The sequence below is a fragment of the Herpailurus yagouaroundi genome, unplaced genomic scaffold (assembly GCF_014898765.1).
Source record: "Herpailurus yagouaroundi ecotype Mexico unplaced genomic scaffold, PumYag 214, whole genome shotgun sequence".
In the NCBI taxonomy this organism is placed as follows: domain Eukaryota; kingdom Metazoa; phylum Chordata; class Mammalia; order Carnivora; family Felidae; genus Herpailurus; species Herpailurus yagouaroundi.
In genome coordinates this window covers 1,398,078-1,423,303 of record NW_024412445.1, presented here as the reverse complement: position 1 = coordinate 1,423,303, position 25,226 = coordinate 1,398,078, and the positions used below count along the sequence as shown (strand labels likewise).

Here is a 25,226-nt window from a genome sequence, read left to right as displayed (position 1 = left end):
CAGTGGCCATAAGTGTTTCGTGAGCTCAACAGCAACCCTTTGGGTCTCAGGTCCGGGTCCCAGGACCCCTTCAGAGGCAGCTGTCCCTGTGCCCCCAGGCTGCCCCTGGGAGGTCTGCCCTCCCTCCTGGACAGGAGGGGCCAGGCCACCAAGCCCTGGGTGGGGCAGGAGCAGCGTGCTGGCGTCGGAGGCCACATACCCACACGGAGCACAAAGTCGTTGTAAGACTGGTAGTTGATTTCATCCAGGACGTCAAACATCTCAATGGCGAAGTCAGCCAGTGTGCTCAGGTGGGAGGAGATGCCCTTCTTGGCCTGCACGGAGCAGACGGGGGGCGGTTACCACACTTGGGGGGTGCAACCACATGTGGGGGCTGGGACGCTCCGCGGGCACCCCGCCAGGGGCAGAACCTGAACCCACGGGCACAGCAGCGCCCCGCCCACTGCAGGCTGGGTGGTGGCCTGGTGTCAGCCCCACGGGGTCGTGGGTGCGCTGCCGGCACAGAGCCTGCTTAGGATTCTTTCTCTCCTCCTCTCTGGACCCCTCCCCAACTCAAGCGCATGCTCTCTCTCTCTCAAAATAAACTTTAAAAAATATTCATTTGAGACAGCCCCTCTTGTGTAAAACAAAGACAACCGTCAGGTTTTTCTGTTCTTGTGACAGTTCAAGGTTTCTCATTTTTCTCTGTTTACGGGTATTTTACTAGTCCTCGAATAAAGGGAACAGACGCTTTAAAAAACTTGACTGACTTAACTCTTGTCCGAACGGGTTAAGGTCTATTGGTAAATAGAGCAGATGGCCTAGAGAGTCCCGTAGGCTGTGCCCCTGCCCCCACCCCACAGTTTGCCTACTGTTCACATCCTGCGTCAGGACCTTTGTCGCCACTGATATGCCCACGGTGATTCACTATCGTCAACTAAAGTCCACAGTTTATATTATGTGTGTACGTTCTATGCGTTTTCCCAAATGCAGAGTTTCGTGCACCCACAAGAGTAGTTTTACTGTCCCGCCAGCTCCCATGCCCGCCTGTTCATCCCTCTCCCCCAACCCCGCTGGCAACCCCTAATCCTTCCAGGTCCCCATGGTTGTGCCTCTTCCAGAATCTCCCGTAAGTGGAATCACACAGTACGTAGCCTTTCCAGATCTGCTTCTTGCCCTAGTAAGATGCATTCAAGGTTCCTTCATGTCCTTCTGTGGCGTGAGAGCTCATTTCTTTCTAGAGCTGACGGACCGTAGTCTGTTATCCATTCGCCTACCGAAGGGCGTCCTGGCTGCTCCCTGGTTTAGGCAATTATGAGCAGAGCTGCTGTAAACATCCGTGTCAGATGTTTCGTGGCCCTAAGTCATCTGTCCCTTTGGGTAAATGCCAAGCAGTATTGCTGGAACGTACAGTAAGAGTGTATTTAGTTCTGTAAGAAACCGCCAGACTGTCTGTCCCCCGCAGCGGCCGCCCCACTCTGCGCTCCCACCGGCGGTGAGCGTCCCTGCCACTCGGCGTCCTTGCCAGCGCTGGGTGTCGTCAAAGTTCTGGCCCCTCTAATCAGTGTGCGGTGGTGTCCCATTGTCTTAATTTGTATTTCCTTGCAGACGCCTGATACAGAATATCTCTTCCAATGCCTACTCATCATGTGCAAGCGACATGTCTGGATTTTGTGCCCACTTTTTAACTGGGTTGTTTTATTCTTGAGTTAGGGTTTGATGCAAGCCCTTTATCAGAGAGGTGGTTTGAAAAGATTTTCCCTCAGTCTGTAGATTGGCGTTTCATGATAGTATTTCCCGCACATATTTAAAATTTTCAGTTAGGTCCAATGTAACGATGATTTTTTTCCATGGGTCATCTAAACACTGATCACAGAGGTGCCTGGGGGGCTCAGTCGGTGAAGCACCTGACTCTTGATTTCGGCTCAGGTCACGATCTCACAGTTCATGGGATCCAGCCCCCACATCAGGCTCTGCGCTGACAGTGTGGTGCCTGCTTGGGATTTCTTTCTCCCTCTCTCTCTGCCCCTCCTCTGCTCACGCTCACTCTCTCTCTCAAAATAAATAAACATTAAAAAATAGCTTGGGGACACCTGGGTGGCTCAGTCAGTTAAAGGGTCCGACTTCGGCTCAGGTCATGATCTCACAGTTTGTGAGTTCAAATCCCACGTCAGGCTCTGTGCTGACAGCCCGGAGCCTGCAACCTGCTTTGGATTCTCTGTCTCCTTCTCTCTCTGCTCCTCCCCTACTTGTGTTCTGTCTCTCTCTGTCTCTCAGAAATAAATGTTAAAAAAAAAAATAGCTTTAAAAAATAAAATAAACAAACACTTAACACCAACCCAAGGTCACCTTGATTTTCTCATGTGATTTCTAGATGTTTAACACTTCTGCCCTTCACATTGAGGTCTATGATCCATTCTGATGTAATTTAACCCATTTTGTGTTAACATCTCTCTAAATACAGGTGTGTACTTGTTCTGGCACTGTTTGCTAAAGATTACCTTTGCTCCATTCACTCTTCTGTCAAAGAACTGTTGACTCTGTCAATGGGGGTCTGTGTCTGGGCTCTCTATTCCATTTCGTTGATCTAGTTGTCCGTTCTCGCCCAACACCACACGGTCTTGCTCATGGCAGCTTTCTTTCTAGCAACCCTGAAGTCCGTAGTTCAGTCCTCCAACTCTGTTCCACCTCTGCTGTCCTGTGTTAACGGCTCTGCGTGTTTTGCCTCATGTAAACTTAGGGCCAACTGGTCAATATCACACAGTGACATGCTGGACTTTTGAGCGGGACTGCAGGAAATCTATAAGGTCAGCAATAACCGGCCTCTTGACCTTGAGTCTTCCTATGCAGGAACGTTCCTTCTACACCTGTTTGATCTCGATTTCTTGCATCAAAGTTATACACTTGCCCTCACAGAGATCTTGTTGTAATTATTTTTTAAATGTGTACCTAGTATTTAACTTGGGGGGGTATGCAAATATAAGTGGCACTCTTTAATTTCAAATTCCACTTGGGCATTGCTGGTATGTAGGGAAGTGACTTTATTAATCTTGTTTCTTGTGGTTGCTTATTATAGACATTTGGGAGATTCTTTTTTAATGTTCCACATAGATAATCATGTCATCTGTGAAGAAACAGTTTCTCCTCCCCAGTCTGTATACTTTTACTTCTGTTTTTTGTCTTATTGCACTAGCTAAGTCTTCCAGTATGAACGTTGACTAGGAGTGGTGACAGAGCATTCTTGCCACGCTCCTGACATGAGCATGAGGCTTTGTTTGTCATCATTAAGTATGATACTACACTACACCTTTTTGTAGATGTTCTCTACCCAGTTCACGAGGTTTCTATTTGTAGAGTTTCCTTACATTTGTTGTTTTTTAAATCAGGAATGAGTTTGGATGTTGTCAAAATGGCTGTTCTGCCTCAATTGACATGATCATGTGATTTCTCTTCTTTATCCTGTGGATACAGTGAATTTCATTAACTCATTTTGAAATGTTGAACCAGCCTTGGTATTCTGAATAAATCCAACTTGTTTGTGGCGTATTATTCTCTTCATACAATGTTGGAGTCAACGAACATTTGTCAAAGACTTCCACATCCATACTCGCGAGAAATACTGGCCTGTGATTTTCCTTCCTTGTAATCGATCTGGTTTTCGCATTATTGTAATACTGGATCCATAGAATGAGTTAGAAAGAAATGAATTAGGAACTTCTATTTTCTGGAAGAGAGTTTATAGAATTTGTGTAATCTCTTCCTTAAATGTTCAATGAACCCATCTGGGCCCAGTGCTGTTTTGGAAGGTTACCAATTATTGGTTCAATTGCTTTAATAGATACGGTCTGCTAATATTTTTTTATTTCCCCTTGTTCAAGTTTTGGTAGATTGTGCCTTTCAGAGAATTGGTCCACTTGGTCCAGATTATCACATTTGTGGGCACAGAGTTGTTCATAACATACCTTTTCATCCTTTTACTTTCCATTGATTCAGTACAAGTGAATATTTCTAATATTAGTAACTTGTGTTTTCTTTTTTTCTCAGTTAGCATGGCTAGAGGTTATAAACTTTTTTGATTTTTCAAACAGCCAGCTTTTAGTTCCATTGGTTTTCTTTGGTGCTTACCTGTTTTCAAGTTCATTGATTGTGCTCTGATGTTTCCCCCGATGCTCACCACAGATTTATACTGTTCTGCTTTCTGTAGTTTGCCAAGGTGGAAGCTTACACAGTTGATTCGGGATCATTCCTCTTTTCTAATATATGACTTCGGGGACGTAAGTTTCCTTCGGAGGGCCTGCTGCATCTCGCAGGTTTTATTCAATTGTATTTCCAGTTTTAGTTAGTTCAACACGTTTTTAAGACTTCTCTTGAGAGTTCTTCTTTGACTCATGCCATTTCGACAAGTGTTGCTTAATAGGCAAATAGTTTGGAATTTTCCAACTATGTCCCTATCGATAGATTTCTAGTTTAATTCCATTTGGGTGTGAGAACACACTTTACATGATTTCAATTGTTTTAGACTCATGAAGGTGTGTTTTATGTGCTCTATCTTGGTCAGTGTTCCGCTTGAGCATGGGAAGAATGTGTATTCTGCTGTTATTGGATGGAGTTGTCTGTGGGTGCCAATTACATCCAGGTGCTTGATGATGCTGTTCAGTTCAGCCATCTTTGCAGATGCCCCCTTGGACCTGCCAGTGACCAAGAAGGGTGCTGCAGTCTCCAACTGTAACAGTGGGTTCATCGATTCTTCCCCGTGATTCTGTTTTTGCCTTACGTATTTTGACACACTGTTGTTAGATATATACATGTTAAAGATTGTTATGGTTTCCTAGAGAATTGACTCCTTTATCATTTTGCAGTCTCCCTCTTTATTTCTGTCTCATAATTTCCTTGATCTGAAGTTTGCTTTGTCTGAAATTAGATCACTACTTGAATTTTGTCTTATTAGTGCTAAAAGGGTATATCTTTCTACATCCTTTATTTTTAAGTTATCTGTGTCTTTAAAGTGTGTTTCTTGGGGCACCTGAGTGGCTCAGATGGTTGAGCGTCCGACTTTGGCTCAGGTCATGATCTCAAGGTTTGTGAGTTCAAGACCTTCACGGGGCTCTCTGCTGTCAGTGCGGCCACTTCAGATCCTCTGTCCCCTTCTCTCTCTGTCCCTCCCCCACTCGTGCTCTCTAAAATAAATAAACATTTAAAAACAAATAAATAAAGCATATATCTGGATCTTATGCTCTTGGCCACTCTGTCAGTCTCCTTTAACTGGCATATTTCCACTCACATTCAAAATGATTACTGACATAATAATCAATGGATTATTATGAATTAGTATCTCCCATATTTATAACTGTTTTGCATTCATTGCATTTTTTTTGACAACTTCCTCTCTTTTCCTGCCTATTTTTTTAGAGGCAACCTGAAGACATTATTCACAGCTCTGCACTGGGAAAGGGGAACACTCCACAGTGCCCGGCTGGCAGGACTGGGGTGCAGCTGGTGGGGAGGGAGCAGGGCTGGTGGGGAGGGAAAAGGGCTGGTGGGGAGGGGGCCAGTGGGGCGGAGCAGGGCTGGAGGAACCCCTGTGACTGGCCTTGGTGCCGATGTTCTATGGGGGAGTGTGTCTGGAGACAGCTGGCCACTGGATGGACAGCCCACGGGCCGCTGCTCTGACCCACTTATCAGGCAGACTGGGGCTCAGTGCAGAGCCTGCCCAGAGTTCCGGAGCAGTCTGGGGCAGAACTGGGACCCAGTCCCCGAGCGGCACTCACCTTGGTCCCAGTGGTGGGCGCCAGCCCCACAGCGGCCATGTAGGTGCTCCCGATGGTCTTGATCTTCTCCAAGTCCTTGTAAAAGTCTTTGTCCATGAGCTTTGTTTAAAACACAAAACTGTTCAACGTTACATAACATCTTAGAGAAGCCACTTTGACAGCAAGCACAGGGCAGGGGGAGCAAGTGCTGAGAAGCAGTGTGTCTTGTCTGTCGCAGGCACCAGACAAGGTCTGGGGCAATCTGAGGGGCTCTGGCAAGGGCGTGGGAAAGAGGAGCCCAGGAGGGACCGCACAGAGCGCAGGCGTCTTGCAGTGGTGACCTCAAGGTCACCTGGAGGAGACACCCCAGGGCAGGGAGCGGGGCAGGTGCAGACCCCAGGGTCGTCAGCCTGAACACCCCATTTACTAGGTAGGGGACAGGCGTCAGCACCTGCCACGGGAACTCAGTGCCCACAGGTGGCGAAGGGCCCTCCTCCAGGGTCAGGGTCTGCCTGGACCCCCCGGGGGGACAGAATGTATGAGCCTCCTCCCGGTTCCATGTGCAGGGAGCGCGCCACATGGCGGGCACAGTGCAGACGCAGCTCCACAGCGGCCGGCGGCCCTCACCTCGTCGAAGTCTGCGATGATCTCGTTCAGGAGACGCAGACACTCCACCCCCATGTTGTTGCCATCCAGCTCGATGTAGAAGTCGTCGAAGTTGGGGATGGAAGCAAACATGACACCCACCTGTGAGTAGGACTGGTAGTACAGGTCCTGGGGGCAAAGTTCAGATCAGCCATGGCGCCCAGCCATGGCGCCAGGGGTAGCACGCGGGGCCAGGGGAGTGGGTGGTGGGGGACAGGAAAACAGCCCTGGAACCCTGGATGCTCTCTAGCCAAAGCCGGTCAAGCTGGCCCCGCCTTCAGCCTTCGGGGTCTAAGGCGCTGGCCAAGCCTATTATTGAGTTGACAGTTGTGAGCCCTGCTCTGCCGGGTGGTGGGTTCCTGAAGCCCACCCTCCCTCCAGGCAGGGTGGAGGCTGCTATGCTCCCTCCCAGGACCAATCCCAGGGGCTTTCCAGGGCCCAGCCCCACCTGTGGCCTGGGCGTGGGCAGAGGGGACCCACCCAGCCTCGGTGCTTTTTGATTTTAAGCAGAGACATGATGGGAGGGTCACTCCGGGTGGGACCCCGGCCTGAGCAGGCGGGGTGGGGGGGGCAGGAAGCAGGCTCACCATGTTGCGGGGGTTGGACATGAGGAAGTGCTGAGCCACGTGGGCCGGCAGGAGGTTGAAGAGAATCCTCTTGTTGTCCAACTTCACCCTCTCCATGTCATCTCTCTCCTCCTCTGCCTGGGGACAGACCCTGCGTCACCCACTGAGCACTTCCTTCCCCCACACCCCACGTAGGCTCCCCCAGACCCCTCCCAGCCAGGCGCAGCTACTCTCCTCAGGACCATCAGTCCAGCCACACCCCCGCCCTTGACCTAGGAGGGGGACCCTCAGCCCCTCAACCCTGCGTGATGTCTGATGTCCTGTCCTACCTTCCGCCAGAACCCTGCCAGGTCAGTTCAACCGGACCCCTCAGCCCCAACATTTCCCCTTTGGGATTTTCTGTCCGATGATTCCCTGCCTCTGCCTTGGTGATAAGCCCCCGCCTGTCTGTTCTGTCCCTGTCCCAATGGCCCTGAATGATACCTGTCTTGCCACTGCGCACAAATGCCATGGATCCCTTTCCTAAAATGCCTGGGTCTCTCTAACCACCCAAAGTAAACTCCAAGGGCACCGATCGATGGTCTACACAGGCTCCTCTCCACCCCCACTGGGCAGAGCGGTTACATCAATGTCACTGGGGCCCAGAGGAACCACGAATTTCTGGGTTAAGTCCCCAGTGCTGATCAGCTGGAACTTTCAAAGGGGAAATGGGGAGATTCAAACTTTCAGTAGGGCCTTCACCCCATTTCCAGAGTACACGCCCAGCCACCTTCTGGGGTCCAGACCATGAGACATGTGGGGGACCTGGGGTGCGGCACCTAGGTGGGGGACCTGGGGCGGGGGACAGATCCAGCACGTGCAGACTCCCTGGAGCAGGGGTGAAGCCCAGCGGGGCCCCAATGGGGTCTGCTGCTGGGCGGGGGGTGGGGGACCTCTTAGCGCCAGGGCCACGCACAGACTAATGAAGCCCATGGCAGCAACCCCGCCCAGCAGCCTGTGGCAGCCACACCGGCCTTCAGGGACCAGAGCCACCAGGTGGCCGCTGGCCACTCATCCTGGATCCAGCCCGACCTGGGAGAGGAGTGGCTCGGGGAACATTTCTAGGGTGCATCAGCCCCATGGACTCTGGGGATAGTGACAGTGGCACAGTGAGGCCCCGCTGGCAGCCTGCGGCCTGGCCTTCAAAGCTGGGGGTCCTGGGCACCACTCCCCAGTCCCCACTGCATGATCAGGTGACACGCTCCGGCTTCCTCATCGTAAAATGGATGTAAAATACTCAATTTTAGGGACCGCGCTCCTCGTCGACGGTTAGGGGAATGTGTGCTATCTACTCAACCTGGACTGTCCATTCCAGGAAACTCAGTAAAACGTTTACCAATTAAAGTGAAAAGTGGGGGCTCCCAGAGGCAGAGCTGCGGCAGCGGGACAGGGGGACGCCCGGAGCGCGGGGGACGCCTGGAGCGCAGGGGACGGCGCGGCGGGCCGAGGGCCCCGGGCCTCCTCTGGGGGGTGCGCTGGGGAAACAACCCGGGCCGTCTGTTATCCAGGAGCCTGGAGACGGGACAGGTTCACTTCCCCCTCACAGCGGGCAGTCAGGCGGCAGGGGGCACAGCAGAGGGAGCCCAGAAGCAAGCTAGGAGAGGAGCCAGCCTCTGCAGGGGGGAGGCCGCGGCCATCAGAGCAAGGGGAGCGTCAGAAGCAAGCCAGGAACGTCCGCTAGGACACACGCAACTCATTACCCGTGACACGTGTGCACTGACAGCCACAAAAGAAAGCTTTTTGCAGGAGGAGATAAAAAGGAAGTAAACAGTAGTTTTACGATAACAGTTTTACTCTGGCCCTAAAAATTTTGCTGTCCCTGAAACACTGTTTGTGTTAATGATACCTTTAGAAAAGCAATGTAACTACATACACTTTAACTTTGTAAAATAAAGAATCTTGGCTTATCACCTTGTGAGCAAAAGCTTTGGACTTACGTTCAGTTTATTTCAACGGACTTAACAATTCATGGAGATTTACAGCCCATCAGAGTAGCTCTCTTTAAAAAAAAATCATTGTCTGAGGGGCGCCTGGGTGGCTCAGTCGGTTAAGCATCCAACTTTAGCTCAGGTCATGATCTCACGGTTCGTGGGGTCAAGCCCCGTGTCGGGCTCTGTGCTGACAGCTCAGAGCCTGGAACCTGCTTCGAATTCTGTGTCTCCCTCTCTCTCTGCCCCTGCCCCACTCGTGCTCTGTCTCTCTTACAAAAAATAAACATTAAAAAAAATTTTTTAATAAAAACTAAATCATTGTCTGTTTTTCAATCCATCCCCAGGTGCGAAGGTTTACATTAAATGCAATGGGGAAATTTCCATCTTCTTACAAACTAAGCGGAGGAAGTTGTGTTGTTATGTTTACAACAAATTAGATGAAAACCCACTGAAATCCCCTTCCGGCCAGGAAACTGTAAGTAATGGTAGGAAGAAGCGGGTGTGGGTGACACATGCCATTCCTGTCAACACACGGGAGACACATCCACACCCACCGTCAAGCTGTTCCCTCCATGGGAGCACTTGTTTCCAAAGGCATTTCCCTTCTCACACGTCAAAATCTGACCTTGGACCCTAAGGGACAGAACGCAGGAGCTGGCATCTCGGAAATTACTCCCCAGGGTGCAACTACCAACAGGCACGTGGCTCTGAGAAGGGCCGACAGGCTGGGAGCACCGTCTCTCCATAAACAGAAGAAACCAGAACAACATAACCTGGCAAGTCCCAGATCGGCTGACGCTGGTGACCGGTGGGCTGTGTGTGCCGTGACAGTTACCGTGACTCCCACAAAGTGCTGCAAAGACTTTTTGTCCAACCAACCAGCCCCGCAGACCCTCCCAGCGCCCGCAATCAAGGCTGTGCTCGCTCAAAATGAACAGCCAGTCACACTCTTCCTGGGAAGTGATGTCCCTGCCTCCTCCTGGAGGTGATATCTGGCTGGAGGCAGGTGCTCATGGCCAGCTCGTTCTTCAAACAGTGGGAAAGTGCTTGTTTTCATTTCCAGAACCCTGTGAACAGAGCTGCTGATGCTGCACAAGGGTCCTCAGGAGACAAGAACCAACAGGGCACGTGCAGACGTCAAAAGAGATTTGTGACCAGGATGTGGCTCACGGGATCATGGAGGCTGAGCAGGTCCCACCTCTGTTCTCCACCAGCTGGGTGCCCGGGAGAGCTGGCGGTGGGGGTTCCATCCAAGCCCCAAGTGCCGACAACCAGGGGAACCAAGGGCAGAAGGCTAATGTCCCAGCACAACAGTCTGGTAAAAGAGGCTGGAATCTTCCTCTTTTTGTTCTTTTTTTCCTTAATTTTTTTTAATGTTTATTTATTTTTGAGAGAGACAGAGCGTGAGCAGGGGAGGGGCAGAGAGGGAGACACAGACTCTGAAGCAGCTCCAGGCTCAGAGCTGTCAGCACAGAGCCTGACGCGGGGCTCAAACAGAGCGCGCACAGAGCGTGAGTGAGGTGTGGGACAATTTCCGGAGGCCTGATGTATGCGGAGTCAGGGCCCCTGACAGAGAGAGAGTGACAGAAAAACATCAGAAAAATAATGGATGAAATTTTCCAAAATTTAATGGAAACTTATAAACCCACAGATCCAAGATGCTCCACAAACCTCAAGCCAAAAAGAATGAAAAACGATATCAGCGTGCATCACAATCAAGCCACTTAAAACCAGGGATAAAGGGCAGATCTTAAAAGCCACCAGATATAAAGACATGTTACACACATAAAGATGGCAGGAAATTGCTGGAAACGACCCCAGACAAGAGCCAGGGAACACCTTTAAAAACTTTTTTTAATGTTTATTTTTGTGAGAGAGAGAGAGAGAGAGAGAGAGAGCACGCGCACGAGCCAGCGAGGGGCATAGAGAGAGAGACACACACACATGGAATCCAAAGCTGGGTTCGGGCTCTGAGCTGTCAGCACACAGCCTGACGCGGGGCTCGGACTCACGAACCACAAGATCATGACCTGAGCTGAAGTTGGACACTTAACCGACTGAGTAGAGAATGCCTTTAAAGTGTGAAAGGGAAAAAGCATCATCAACCTACAGTCCTATCCCTGGCACACGTATCGTTCAATCACGAAGGCAAAAGAAAGACCTTGTCAGACACACAAGATTTGAAAGAATGAATTGTCATCAGACCTGCAAGAAATGTTAAAAGTGGTCCCTCAGGAAACTAGGCAGATACCAGATAGAAACTTGGACCTTCACAGAAGAATGAAAAGCACCAGAAATCATAACTATGTGGGTACTAAAAATACTATCACTTCTAGGGGCGCCTGGATGGCTCAGTCAGTTGAGCGTCCAACTTTGGCTCGGGTCATGATCTCACAGTTCACGAGTTCAAGCCCCGCGTCGGGCTCTGTGCTGATAGCTCGGAGCCTGGAGCCTGCTTTGGATTCTGTCTCCCTCTCTCTGCCCCTCCCCTGCTCATGCTCTGTCTCTCTCTCTCAAAAATAAACATTTAAATAAAAAATTAAAAAATACTATTTCTTCTCATAAGACGGCTTTAAATATAATGAAACGTTTATGATGGAAAAATATACGTTGGAGTTCATAATACACGTACACATAAAATCTATGATGTCAACAGCAAAAACCTAGCATGGGAGGAAGAAACATACGCTTCTGCAAGGTGGAATATCCTCAGCTGAAGACAGACGATGGTCAGTACCCACTGAAACAATACAGCAGGGGAGGAGCTAAGACGGCAGAGCAGGGAAAGGACACTGGGCTCACCTCATCCCTCAAACACAGCCAGATAGATCTCAAATCACTCTGAACACCCAATAAATCGCTCTGAGGACGATCAGAACAAACGGCACAACTGGAGGGCGAGGAGAGGCCACATCGTGGAAGGTAGGAGGTGCAGAGACGTGGTTAGGGGAGAAAAGGATCATGGGTGTTGCAGAGGAGAGGGAGAAAGAGGTCACAGAGACAGGCGAAAGAGAGAGAAAGCCACAGGGGATCACACAAGGAAAATACTTCCCCAAAGCCATGGATGGGGAAAACAAGACAGGCTAACTATCTATCATGGGTTTTTACAACCAGCGGGGCTCAAAGACTGGGGTTTTAGGGGTCCATGGCGTGGCGGCTGTGGAGCCCTGAGTGTGCTCGTGGAGAAGCAGGGCAGAAGCCTGGCAGCAGACAGTGTGATCTGAGGATGCCCTGGGACACGCTGGGACAGATGGTTCCCCCTTCTTAGGGCACACCTGGGAGAGGTGGCATTGCCTCTCTGGGGACAAAAGAGCCAGCGGGCACCACTGAGCTGCCCTGTTCATCAGCACAGGGGCAGAGACACCTGCTGAGGGCAGCTCCCCTGGACATCGGCTTTCTGTTGTGCTTTACTCCAAACTCCGAGCTCTTGCGCCTTGCTGCGATGGCCCTCCTGGGACAAACACGCATCAGTCCCAGTGCGGTGAGACCCTACCCCAGAGGACTGGAGCAGGTCTGCACCACACAAGGTTTGGAGTTTTAAAATTCAGCTGGCCTTCCAGGGATAGAGCCCAAGATGCACTGCGCTGTCGGGTGGGCAAATGGCCCAGACACAGACACGTGATAGGAGATTGTCCGCTCTTCTGGGAGGGCTTCCTGGACAGCAGCAGGTGCAAACTCCCCTCTTCAAGGACGAGCGAGGGGGCTGGCACCATTTCTCTCCCCCACCCCTCAGCATAAACCAACTTCAAGAAACGGCACAGAGCCAACAGTGGCAGCCTAAATTGCTTACGCCAAGTCCTGCCCCCCTGCACCCCGCAGGTGCTGCTTTTTTCTAGGGCAAGTGTGCCGAGAACCGGAGCAGCGGGCCCCTCCCCCCAAAGACCAGCACAAACCCCCACATGCACCAAGTTTACTGACCACAGAGGGCTGCAAAGCTTCAGCTCTAATAGACATAGGACCTAGCCTCTTTTAACAAGCAGATCAGAACACACCTAGTTCAAACTCATCACACTGTGGTCAAGGTCCAAGCACTGCCCATGGCAGGCAAGCACTAACTCTGCAGAGGGCTGAGCTCAGGGAGACAGTGGCCAAAACACAGCAACAGAGAGCACACAGCCCAGACCACAGACACTTTCCCATGCACCAGGCCCTGGACAGTATGTAACCCCTTCTTAATAAAGCCACCGCTCTCGGGAGCAGGAAATATGACAGGATTTCCGCAGCCACAGAAGAAGGCACAGACCTAGACGAGCTTCTAAGATGGAGGAATTCATCCTAAAGAACAAGGAAAGGTCACGGCCAGGGGTCTAGGCACAGATGTAAGTCATATGCCTGAGCCAGAATTTAAATTAATAATCCTGAGAATCCTAGCTGGGCTTGAGAGGAGGATAGAAGACACCACGGACATCCCTACTGCAGAGATAAAAGTTCAAAACCAATCAGGCCAAAATGAAAAACGCAATCAGCAAAACTGACTGGCTGTAACGACAACAAAGGCGGAAGAAGCAGAGACACAAATAAGTGATACAGGAGACAAAATTATGGGAAATAATAAAGCTGAGAAGAAGAGGGAAAGAAAAATATTAGATCATGAATGCAGACTTGAGGAGCTCAGCAACTCCTTAAAGCTTAATAACATTCGTAAGATAGGAGTCCCAGAAGAAGCGAGGGGGGAACGGGGGCAGAAGGTTTATTTGAGCAAATTATAGCTGAAAACTTCCCCAGTCTGGGTAAGGAAACAGACATCCAAATCCAGGAGGCACAGAGACTTCCCATCAAAATCAGTAAAAGCAGGCCAACACCAAGACATATCGTAGGTACATTTGCAAAGTATAGTGATAAAGAAAAACTCCTAAGAGCAGCGAGACAAAACAAGTCCCTAACTTACAAGGGAAGACCCATAAGGCCAGCTGCAAATCTCTCCACAGAAACTTGTGAGGCCAGAAGGGAGTGTCACAATATATTCAGTTGTGCTGAATGGCAAAACTATGCCACCAAGAATACTCTATCCAGCAAGCCTGTCATTCAGAATAGAAGGAGAAATCAAGAGTTTCCCAGATAAACAAAAACTAAAGGAGTTGGTGACCACTAAATCAGCCCTGCAAGAAATATTAAAGGGGGCCCTTTGAGTGGGAGAGACCAAAATCAACAAAGACTAGAAAGGAAACAGAAAAATCTCCAGAAATGACGACAAAACAAGTAATAAAATGGCACTAAAGTCATATCTGTCAATAATACTCTGAATGTAAATGGACTAAATGCTCCAATGAAAAGACACAGGGTATCAGAATGGATAAAAAAAAAAAAAACCCAAAAACAAGACCCATCCATATGCTGCTTACAAGAGACTCATTTTAGACACAAAGACACCTCCAGATTGAACGTGAGAGCATGGAGAACCATCTATCATGAAGTCAAAGAAAGCCAAGCAGTCATATTTATATCAGGCAAACTAGATTTTAAACCAAAGACTGTAACAACGATGAAAAAGGGCACTATTTCATAATAATGGGGTCTATCCAAGAAGATCTAATGATTGTAAATATTTATGCCCCCAATTTGGCGGAAAACAGATGTGTAAATCAAATAATAACAAACACAAAAGAACTAAATGATAATAACACAATAGTACTGGGAGACTTTAACACCCTGCTTACAACAATGGACAGATCATCTAAGCAGAAAATCCACAAAGAAACAATGGCTTTGAATGACATACTGGACCAGATGGACTTAACAGATATATTCAACATGCCATCCTAAAGCAGCAGAATACCATTCTTCTCAAGTGCACACACACATTCTCAGAATAGATCACATTCTAGGTCGCAGATCAGGCCTCAACAAGTACAAGAAGACTGAGATCATTCTATGCATATTTTCTGACCACACCACGAAACGTGAAGTCAACCACAAGAAAAAAATTGGAAAGACCACAAATACGTAGAGGTTAAAGAACATGCTAACTAAAGGAAGCATGGCTAAACCAGGAAAATAAGAAATAAAACAAATATATGGAAACAAGTGAAAATGAAAACACTATGGTCCAGAGTCTTTGGGACGTAGCAAAGGCTGTCCTAAGAGGGAAGTATATTGCCAATACAGCTCTAAACTCAAGAAGCAAGAGAAGTCTCAAGTATACAACCTAACCTTACACCTAAAGGAGCTAGAAAAGGAGCAGCGAATAAAGCCTAAAGCCAGCAGAAGAAGGGAAATAATACATATTAGAGCAGAAATAAATGATATGGAAACAAACAAACCAAAACCAGTAGAATAGATGAAACCAGGAGCTGGTTCTTTGAAAGAATTAATAAAATGCATAAACTCCAAGCCAGACTTCTCAAAAAGAAAAGAGAGAAAGAGAGAGGACCCAAATAAATAAAATCACAAAAGAGAGATAAGAGGTCACAACCAACACCACAGAAATACAAACAATTATAAAAGAATATTATGAGCAATTATATACCAACAATTTGGGCAATCCGGAAGAAATGAATGCATTCCTAGAAACATATAAACTACAAAAACTGAAACAGGAAGAAACAGAAAATCTGAAAAGATTGATAACCTGCAAAGAAGTTGAGTCATTAGTCAAAATTCTCCCAACAAACACAAGTCCAGGGCCAGATGGCTTCCCAGGGGAATTCTACCAGACATTATAGGTTAATACCTATTCTCAAACTGTTCCAAAAAAATAGAAATGGAAGGAAAACTTCCAAACTCATTCTACGAAGCCAGTGTTAACTTGACTCTAAAACCAGACAAAGATTGGACTAAAAAGGAGAATTACGGGCCAATATCCCTGATGAATGTGGATGCAAAAATTCTCAACAAGATACTAGCCAACTGAACCCAACAATACATGAAAAAAATCATTCACCACGATCAAGTGGATTTATTCCTGGGTTACAAGTGTGGTTCAGTATTTGCAAACCAATCAGCATGATATGCCACATTAACAAAATAAAAGGATAAGAACCTATGATCTCTCGATAGATGCAGCAAAAGTATTTCACAAAATATAGTATCCATTCTTGATTAAAAAAAAAAAAAAAAAAAAAAAAAAACATCAACAGCGGTGCACCTGGGTGGCTCAGTCGGGTTAAGTGTCCAACTCTTGGTTTCGCCTCAGGTCACGATCCCACGACCCATGAGTTCAAGCCCCACGTCAAACTCAGTGAGGAGTCTGCTTGGGAGTCTCTCCCTCCCTTTCTCCCTGCCCCTCCTCTGCTCACTTTCTCCCCACCCCACCCTCTCAAAGTAAATAAATAAACTGGAGGGAAAAAAAAACTCAACAAAAGTAGGGATAGAAGGAGCATACTTCAAACATCATGAAGACAATTTACAAAAAAACTCATAGCTAAATATCATCCTCAATGGGGAAAAACAGAGCTTTTCCTCTATGGTCAGGAACAAAGACAGGGATGTCCATTCTGACCATTGTTATTTAACATAGTGCTGGAAGTCCTAGCCTCGGCAATCAGACAACAAAAAAGAAACAAAAGGCATCCAAATCAGCAAAACAGAAGTCAAACTTTCACTATAAGCAGATGATACAATGTGCTATGGAGAAAACCCTAAAGACCGCACCAAAAAATTGCTAGAATACATAAATTCGTTAAAGTCACGGGATATAAAATCAATGTACATATATGTTACAATTCTATATACCAATAATGAAGCAGCAGGAGATATCAAGGAATCAATCCCATTTACGACTGCACTAAAAACCATAATATACCTAGGAATAAACCTAACCAAAGAGGTAAAAGATCTGTATTCTGAAAACTATAGAACACTTATGAAAGAAATTGAAAATAATGCAAAGAAATTGAAAGACATTCCACGCTCACAGATTGGAAGACCAAATATTGTTACAATGTCAACACTACCCACAGCAATCCACATATTGCCCTGCAATCCCTATTTGAAATACCACCAGCATTTTTTGCAGAGCTAAAATAATTCTAAAATGTATATGGGACCAGAAAGGCCCCTGATAGCCAAAGAAATGCTGAAAAAGAAAAGCAAAGCTGGAGGCATCACAATTGCAGACTTAGGTTACATTACAAAGCCTGTAGTGATCAGAACAGTATGGTCCTGGCACAAAAAGAGACAGACACATGGATCAACGGAACAGAACAGAAAACCCAGAAATGGACCTGCAACTATGTGGTCAACTAATCTTCAACAAAGCAAGAAAGAATATCCAATGGAAAAAAGACAAATGGTGTTGGGAACACTGGACAGCATCATGCAAAAGAATGAAACTGGACGACTCTGTTATGCCATACCCAAAAAGAAATTCAAAATGGATTCAAGACCTAAATGTGAGATAGGAAACCATCAAAATCCTGGAGGGGAACAAAGGCAGTAACCTCTCTGACACTAGCTGGAACAACTTACTAGAACACGGCTCTGGAGGCAAGGACATCAAAACCAAAAATGAACTATTGGGACTTCATCAAGAGTCTCACAATGAAGGAAACAACCAACAAAACTAAAAGCAACCTACTTAATGGAAGAAGATATTTGCAAATGACATATCCGATAAAGTGTTAGTATCCAAAATCTATGAAGAACTAATCCAACTCCAAAACCAAATGATCCAGTTAAGAAATGGGCAGAAGACGTGAATAGACATTTCTCCAGAGAAGACATCCAAATGGCCAACAGACACATGAGAAGATGTTCAAAATCACTCATCACCAGGGAAATACAAATCAAAACCATGGTGCAATACCACCTCTCACCTGTCATAATAGCTCCAATTGATAACACGGGAAACAACAGATATTGGTGAGGATGCAGAGAAAGGGGAACCCTCTTGCACTGCTGGTGCGAATGCTGACTGGTGCCCCCACTTTAGACAACAGTATGGAAGTTCCTCAAAAGTTTAAAAATAGAACTACTACCATACAATCCAGCAACTGTACTACTAGATATTCACCCAAAGGACACAAAAATAAAGATGTGAACGGGGCACCAGAGTGGCTCAGTTGGTTAAGTGTCCAACTCTTGGTTTCAGCTCAGGTCATGATCTCATCGTTTGTGGAACTGAGCCCCACATTGGGCTCTGTGCCAACAGTGCGAAGACTGCTCAGAATTCTGTCTCTCTCTCTCTCTCTCTCTCTCTCTCTCTGCTCCTCCCCTGATTGGTCTCTACCTCTCTTTCTCAAAAATAAATAAGGAAACATTAAAAAAATACATATTTGAAGGGATACATGCATCGCAATGTTTACAGCAGCATTATCAACAATAGCCAGATTATGGAAGGAGCGCAAATGTCCACTGACTGATAGATAAAGAAGATGTGGTATATAGATGGAATGGAATATTACTCAGCCATCAAAAAGAATGAAGTTTTGGGGTGCCTTAGTGGCTCAGTCTATTAAGTATCTGCCTTCACCTCAGGTCATGTGAGTTCAAGCCCTGCATCGGACTCTGTGCTGACAGCTCAGGGCCTAGAGCCTGCTTAGGATTCTGTGTCTCCCTTTCTCTCTGCCCCTTTCTCCCCCTCTCATGTTCTCTCCCTCTCAAAAATAAACAAACATTAAAAAAAATTTTTTTTTAAAGAATGAACTTATGCCATTTGCAATGACGTGGATGGAGCGAGGGTGTGTTTTGCTAAGAGAAACAAGTCAGTCAGAGAAAGACAAATACCATATGATTTCACTCATGTGGAATTTAAGAAACAAAACAGATGAACATAGGGGGTAAAAAAGAGAGAGGCAAGCCAAAAACCAGACTCTTAACAACAGAGAACACACTGAGAGTTGCTGAAGGGGAGGTGGGTGGGGGATGGGTTAAATGGGTGATGGGCATTAAGGAGGGCACTTATTATGATGAGCACTGAGTGCTATGTGTAAGTGATGAAACACTAAACTCTACTCCTAAAACTAATATTACACTGTATGTTAATTGGAATTTAAGTAAAAACGTAAAAACAAAAATAAATAAGGAGTGCCTGGGTGGCTGTTGGTTAAGCATCCGACTTTGGCTCATGTCATGATCTTGTGGTTTGTGGGTTCAAGCCCCATGTCAGGCTCTGTGTTGACAGCTCAGAGCCTGGAGCCTGCTTCAGATTCTGTGTCTCCCTCTCTCTCTGCCCCTCCCCCCGACACATTCTGCCTCTCTCTCTCTCTCTCAAAAATAAACATTAAAAAAAAAGTTAATAAAATAAAAACAAAAATAAATAATACAACAAAGAATTACAGCTAAAAAAAATAGAGGAAGGGAGGAAGAAAGAGAAATAAATTATAATAATTACTATCATGAATAAGAGAATCAATAATTATTAATGGAATAATAAAGATTATTTTATATTTTAGTAGAATAATAAAAATATTTAACTAACTTAAAATAGGCAGAAAAAGAGGAAAAAGAAAACAAAGAACAGATGACCAGATCAGACAAATAGGAGACAGCAAAAGATTAAAATCTAACTGCATCAGTAATCACATAATTGTAAATGGTCTGAACAGCTCAATTAAAAAGGCAGAGATTTATAAATTGGATAAGTCGACAAGGTCCAACTGTATGTCGCTTGTAAGAAATCCACTTTAAGTTAAAAACAAATAGATTAAAAGTAAGATGATAGAAAAAAATACATAACGGGAGCTGGATTACCTATATAATATTGCATAAAGTAGACTTCAGAGCCAAGTACATTACCTGGGAAAAGAGGTTGTTTCCATAGTGATAAGGGGTACAAGGGTTTCAGCTTACCAAGAGGACATAATCCTAAACACTGATGCACCTAGTAAGAGATCGCCAAAATACAGGAAGCAAAAATTGAGAGAACTGCACAAAATTCTGTCCACAGGTATAGTTGGAGACTTCAATATCATTCTCTCAAAACTTGGTAGAATGGGAAGAAAGTCCATAAGGGCACAGGAGACCTAAGAACACTCCTGGCCAACTTGACCTCACTGACATTTATAAAATACACCATCCAACAGAGACAGGATGCAGCAGGAACGATACAGCAATTCTCAAGAAATTTAAAAGGATTCAAGGCATTTGAGCCATACTCTCTGACTACGGCATAACTAAGCAGAAGTCCATAACAGAAAGGTCTTTGAGATTATTCAACAAAAATATAATCTTCATAACATTTGGTCCAAAGAAGAACCCAACAAAACAAAGAAAGAAAAGAAAAGAAAAGAAAAGAAAAGAAAAGAAAAGAAAAGAAAAGAGTTCTTTGAACCAAATGAAAATGAAGCCACATATAATATCAATATTTATGGAACTAAAGCAGCACTTGGAGGAAATTTTAGAACAAAATCCCTGAATCAGAGAAGATACAAATCATCTTGAGAAACTATCAAATACAAGTACTCTAAACCCAAAGTCATCAGAAAAAAAATAAAGATCAGAGTGGAATTTAAGTGAAATAGGAAACAGAGAAAAATCAATAAAACCAGAAGCTATTTCCTGAGATCAATAAAATGTATAAACTTCTAGTCACACTGATCAAAAAAAGTATCTACACAATCGTACATCAGGAGGAGAAATGGGACGTCACTACAAATCCTACAAATATTAAAGGGAAATAAGGGACGGGTGCCTGGGTGGCTCAGTCGGTTGAGCGCCCGACTTCAGCTCAAGTCATGATCTCATGGTTTGTGGGTTCGAACCCCGCATCGGGCTCTGTGCTAAGTGTGGAACCTGCTTGGGATTCTGTGTCTCCCATTTCTCTGTCCCTCCCCTGCTCATGCTCTGTCTCTCTCTGTGCCCCAAAAACTAAAATAAAATAAAACGTTAAAGGAGGAAGAAGGGAAGGGTATGAACAAGTTTGTGTCAGCAGACTGGACAGCGTTCAGGGAACGACATATGTGTCCGAAGCTACCTCAGAAAGAAATGGAAAGCTGATGGCCCTCCATCGTTCGGGAAATTGAGTTGAGTTAAAATGTTCCCACTCTAAATACACACACACACACACACACACACACACACACACACACTCTCACACACCCACGCCCAGAGGGCTTCACTTCCTCAAACATTGGAGGAAGAAACAACACCAATTCTACAAACTCTTCCAGAAACCTGAAAAGGAAGGAACCCCCCACCTTGTGAGGACTGCTTTACTCTGACATCAAAGCCCTCTTGGCCTAGAGAACTACAGAACAACGTCACTCATGAACACTGATACTCTTACCAAATTTTAGCAAAGTGAATCCCAACAATACATGTAACCATAACTACATCACACCCAAGCCCATGCCTGGGCCATCTTCCGTCTGAGAGTGGACAAAATGGCGCCAGTACTGGTGGGAATCCCGCTCCAGGATTAAGCATTCACTGGCAGAGAATGTTGCTCTACCATCGGCATCATGATTATCTACTGAGCACAAAGGAAGGAACCACACTGGAAACAAAGCATTGTGACAGCCCCAGGTTAGGTGGGTTTATGTGACCAGCCTGGTGTCAGTAGATAATTAACCCCCAGGCTCCGGCCCGGCCGTTTCACAATAGTTTGTGATGTGACTGTGATGTGTACATGACAGACGTACCTACCCAGGGGGTAATCGGGCAAAGTCTGGAAACTTCCTTGTTTTGCTGGCTTTACGGGAAACTTAGGTGACATTTCTTGTCACACATCTTTGGAAAAATGTGTCAGTGTGTTCCCTGAAGGCAACCCTTCCTCATGACACAGGGAGGGTCTCTCTTGCACTGAACTCAATGGAAGGCTCACTCAGAAGTGGGGGCCGGCAGTGGCACAGGGGTACTATCGGTGGGGAACCCCAGGGCAGGGTCAACCATGAGGCTGACCGACACTTAAAGGGACACTACAGCCAAGGAAAGCACGTGGGAAGCCAGAGGGGAGAAAATGCGGCCTCAACCTTGCTCTGTGAGCGCCTGGCCACAGAGCAGGCACCTAGCAAGTGCGCGGGCTGGGAGCCCAGGTCTGTGCCCCTCCAGGCCGGGCCGGCTCTCCGGCTCCACAGGAGTCTGTCTTTCTCACGCTCTGAGCAGCTATTCACAACTAAAAGATCTGAGATCACGGGGGCCAGCTGATGGCGGGGAGGACACATCTAGGGACCGGCCGGCCTGTTCGCCCTGGACAACCAGCTCGGTGGCCCTCGGCACAGCCCACTGAAGACGCTGTTCTCCGCTAGCTGGCGAGGCTCTGGCAAACAGCAGCAGTCAGATCTCCTTCTGGGAGCCCTGTACACAGGTGTCCTCTCGGCATCTGCTCTGACTCAGGACCTCCCACAGGACACTGCCAACAGGCCCCCGAGCCACCTGCTCCAGCAGAATTGGCCCGTGTGGAGCGCCAGCAGGAGCGGGGAGGCCTGGGTCCCTCCCGGCATGTTCACTGAGGGCTGGCTGTGTCCCTTGGCCGAAGGGCGTGAGTCTTGTCTGGCGGCCTGCCCTGGGGTGGATGCTCTCCAGGGTGGTGTCCCAGGAACTGGGCCATGCTGGGGCTGCCCCAAACCCACCCATCTGTCAGACAATCCAAGGTCTGCAACCCCCCTGACTTCACACGAGTGGAGCCGTGGTCGGGCCCTCATGCAGGACGGCGGTGGCACAGCCCAAGTCCCTCAAGGGGCAGAACCAGCATTGGGTGTGTTCCCCTATCTGCAGCAGGACTCGGGGCCTACCCTGTCCACGCAGCCCAACCCCGGCGTCCCATCCCCATGGGGAAGGAAACGAGGGGCTCAGGATCTCCGTGGCCTCCACCTGCCCAGAGTCCAGGTGTGGAGAGAGGGCAGTGCTGGGCGGTGGGACCCTCAGAATCGGGGGCGTCCCCGGAGCAGGAGCAAACCCAGCACACCGGATGGAGAATGACCCAGATGGGCAAATCCATGGGGACAGGAAGGAGAGTAGTGGCCACTCAGGGTTGGGGGTGGTGACCACTGATGGGCACGGGGTTCTTTTGGGGGACATGAAATGTTCTAACATTGAGGTGATGGCTACACAGCTCTGAATACACTGAAGGACACCGAGCTGCGTGCTTTACACAAACTGTTGAGTGTGGATTCTGTCTCAGGAAGGTTGTCACGTAAAAAAAGAATAAATAAGCCACGTTCTCTGCCCGGCACACCTATGCACGTACATATATACACGCACGCAGATATGTGCACAGAACACACGGATACGCACACACTCACGCGTCTTTCCTCTTCTGTTTACCCAAAGCCACAGAATCGTCCTCCCTGAACTTGAACAGACAACCGGCCCGGATGTCCTGGCGGGAATCTGTGCGGCCGGAATCCATCTTCCCAGGTGAATTAAACCAGAAAAAAGCCAGCAGGCCGGCCCCTTGCCTCTGTCCTTTGCCTGCAGGTGGAGTGTCCCGACAGATCACAATGCGGTGTCTGAAGGGCACTCGGCCACACCGAGCACCTACTGTGCACCAGGCTGGCCGCCAAGCTCGAGCGGGTAGGAAGCTACAATTGCTGTATTCCGCACTGGCAGGGAAAATTCTAGGTGTCACCTGGATGGGGCCCCAGAGTGCCCTGACAGCCAGTGAACATCACTTCCGGGTGTGTCTGCACTGGTCTCCAGAGAAACTCACGTTTGAACCATTGGCCTGAGGGACCCAGACAGCCTTCGTCACCCCAATCCCCTGGGTGTCACCTCTCTAGGGTCAGACACTGGCCATCCCTGTGCCCCGGCCCCGGGCTGGGCTCTTGGTATATGGAGGCTCCCACCACCTTGGACACCGCAGAGCCCTGGCCATCCCGGCTCAGCCACGTCCAGCCTGGGCCTGCACACAGGTGGCCCTCACAGCTGTGCCCATCCCACCTCCTGGACAGGGCTGCCGCAAAGACCAAATGCAAGCCAGAGCCCCGGCCAATAAAGAGCTGCTTCCCCAAACATCGAGTGAGATGACACGTGGCAGCTAACATGCGGTGGTCTCCGTTCCGTGCACACCCCCTGCCCATCCGTCGATGGGGAAGCAACTGGCCCGGGGCCCAGAAGTTTGCAGGCTGTACAGACGGAGTGTGAACCTGGACGGGCTGGCCCAGAAAGCCAGATGGCCTCCCCTTCCAAAGGCTGGGGACACAGCAGGTGACAAGGGGGTCAGGGCACACCAGCCATACATCCTGGGCTGGACCCAAAAGTGCACCTGTGAGTGGGTCACACGGCAGGTGCACAGGGCATACCACCTGCCTGGGACTCAGGGCCCATGGACCGCTCTCCTCGGCCCCCTTCAAGCCTCTTTCCCAGGAGACGTGTTAACAGTGTAGACTCCTGCCCCCCTCCTGTAGACCCACTAAATCGTGGGGGGACCGTGCAAGAGTCAGCGTTTTCTGGAGTCTCCCATGACCTGAAGAGACTTGTTGTCACATGCAGCGCAGCGAAGGCTGAGCCACTCTGCACCACAGCCCCACTTGCTGGAATGCCTTTGGGGATGGGGAACTCACTGCCCGAAACACCGCCGAACTCTCGGTCATTAGACAGGGCTCATCAGACTGTGCCCAGCTTGCCGGCACTGCCTCCCCCACCCGCACACCAAGCTGGCGCCTGGCAGGAGCCCCTGAGTGCCCTCCCTGTGCCACACCCCACCCTCCCGGAAGCAGAGAGAGCTCGGCCTGCCTGTGCTGCCCAGAGGTAGTCCAGCCGCAGCTTGACGTCCACCTGACGGGCGTGCAGGGCCAGGGTGCAGGAAAACAGCAGGATGGCCATGATCGGCTCGAAACTGCGCCCCGATGCCATGCCGCCCCTGTGGAAGACCAGGAAGGAAACTCCATCGGTGCGCAGAATCTGAGAGCTGTCCGCACGTGTCCCCAGACACGACTCTCAGCCGTGCAGAGCACTGACCCTGGCTAGAGCCGCTCCCTCCGGGAAAGCCAAGGCCTTGCTGGAATTGGGGCCCAGACGGACACGTGGAGAAGCCACCAAGGCGATCTGCTTCCTGATCCGCAAACCAGAACGGGCAATGCCCGCCCGGCTGTGCTCCGGAGGGAGCCGCGCACCTACCCGGGGGCCCTGGTGTAGCCGCTGAGCTCCAGGACCAGGATGTAGGACGTCGTGAGCACAAAGAGCAGGATCATTTTGGGCAGGGAGGACACCCGCAGGAAGACAGCCAGCGGGAGGGTACCCACAAGGCCGCAGAGCAGGGCGTGGGGCGCCGACTCACAGGGCGCGGCAGGCAGCACGGCGTTGCGGCCGCTGGGTGTCAGGACCACCAGGGACCCGTTGGGGGTGGAGCTCCAGGACCAGGGCAGGCAGCCCACCTGGAGGGGACGGAGGGACAAGGATGGCGGGAGGCACTTGCTCCAGACCAGCCCTCCCTCCTCCCCAGCCCGCCAGCCCCATGGAGGCCCTCCTGCCCAGGCTCCCCCCACCCCGATACTCCGACC

General features: G+C 48.7%; 1 protein-coding gene across 3 annotated transcripts in view; it reads right to left on the bottom strand.

Moving 5' to 3' along the window:
- The window catches only part of ADCY1 (adenylate cyclase 1), a 103,214-nt gene that overhangs the window by 10,271 nt on the left and 67,717 nt on the right, over positions 1–25,226 (bottom strand). The window contains exons 12-17 of one of the 3 annotated variants that reach the window (XR_005784566.1): positions 24,844–25,100; positions 24,460–24,586; positions 6,959–7,075; positions 6,354–6,500; positions 5,748–5,865; positions 200–314 (exon numbers count right to left, since the gene is read on the bottom strand). Coding sequence is in view for 1 of the 3 variants with exons in the window: in XM_040455022.1 (XP_040310956.1) it covers positions 200–314; positions 5,748–5,846; positions 6,354–6,500; positions 6,959–7,075; positions 24,460–24,586; positions 24,844–25,100 (862 nt within the window). In the remaining 2 variants the exon portion in view is untranslated. Of the gene's footprint in view, positions 1–199; positions 315–5,747; positions 5,866–6,353; positions 6,501–6,958; positions 7,076–9,461; positions 9,541–24,459; positions 24,587–24,843; positions 25,101–25,226 lie in introns of those variants that run through there. The other 2 variants (XM_040455022.1, XR_005784567.1) reach the window with 2 other exon arrangements.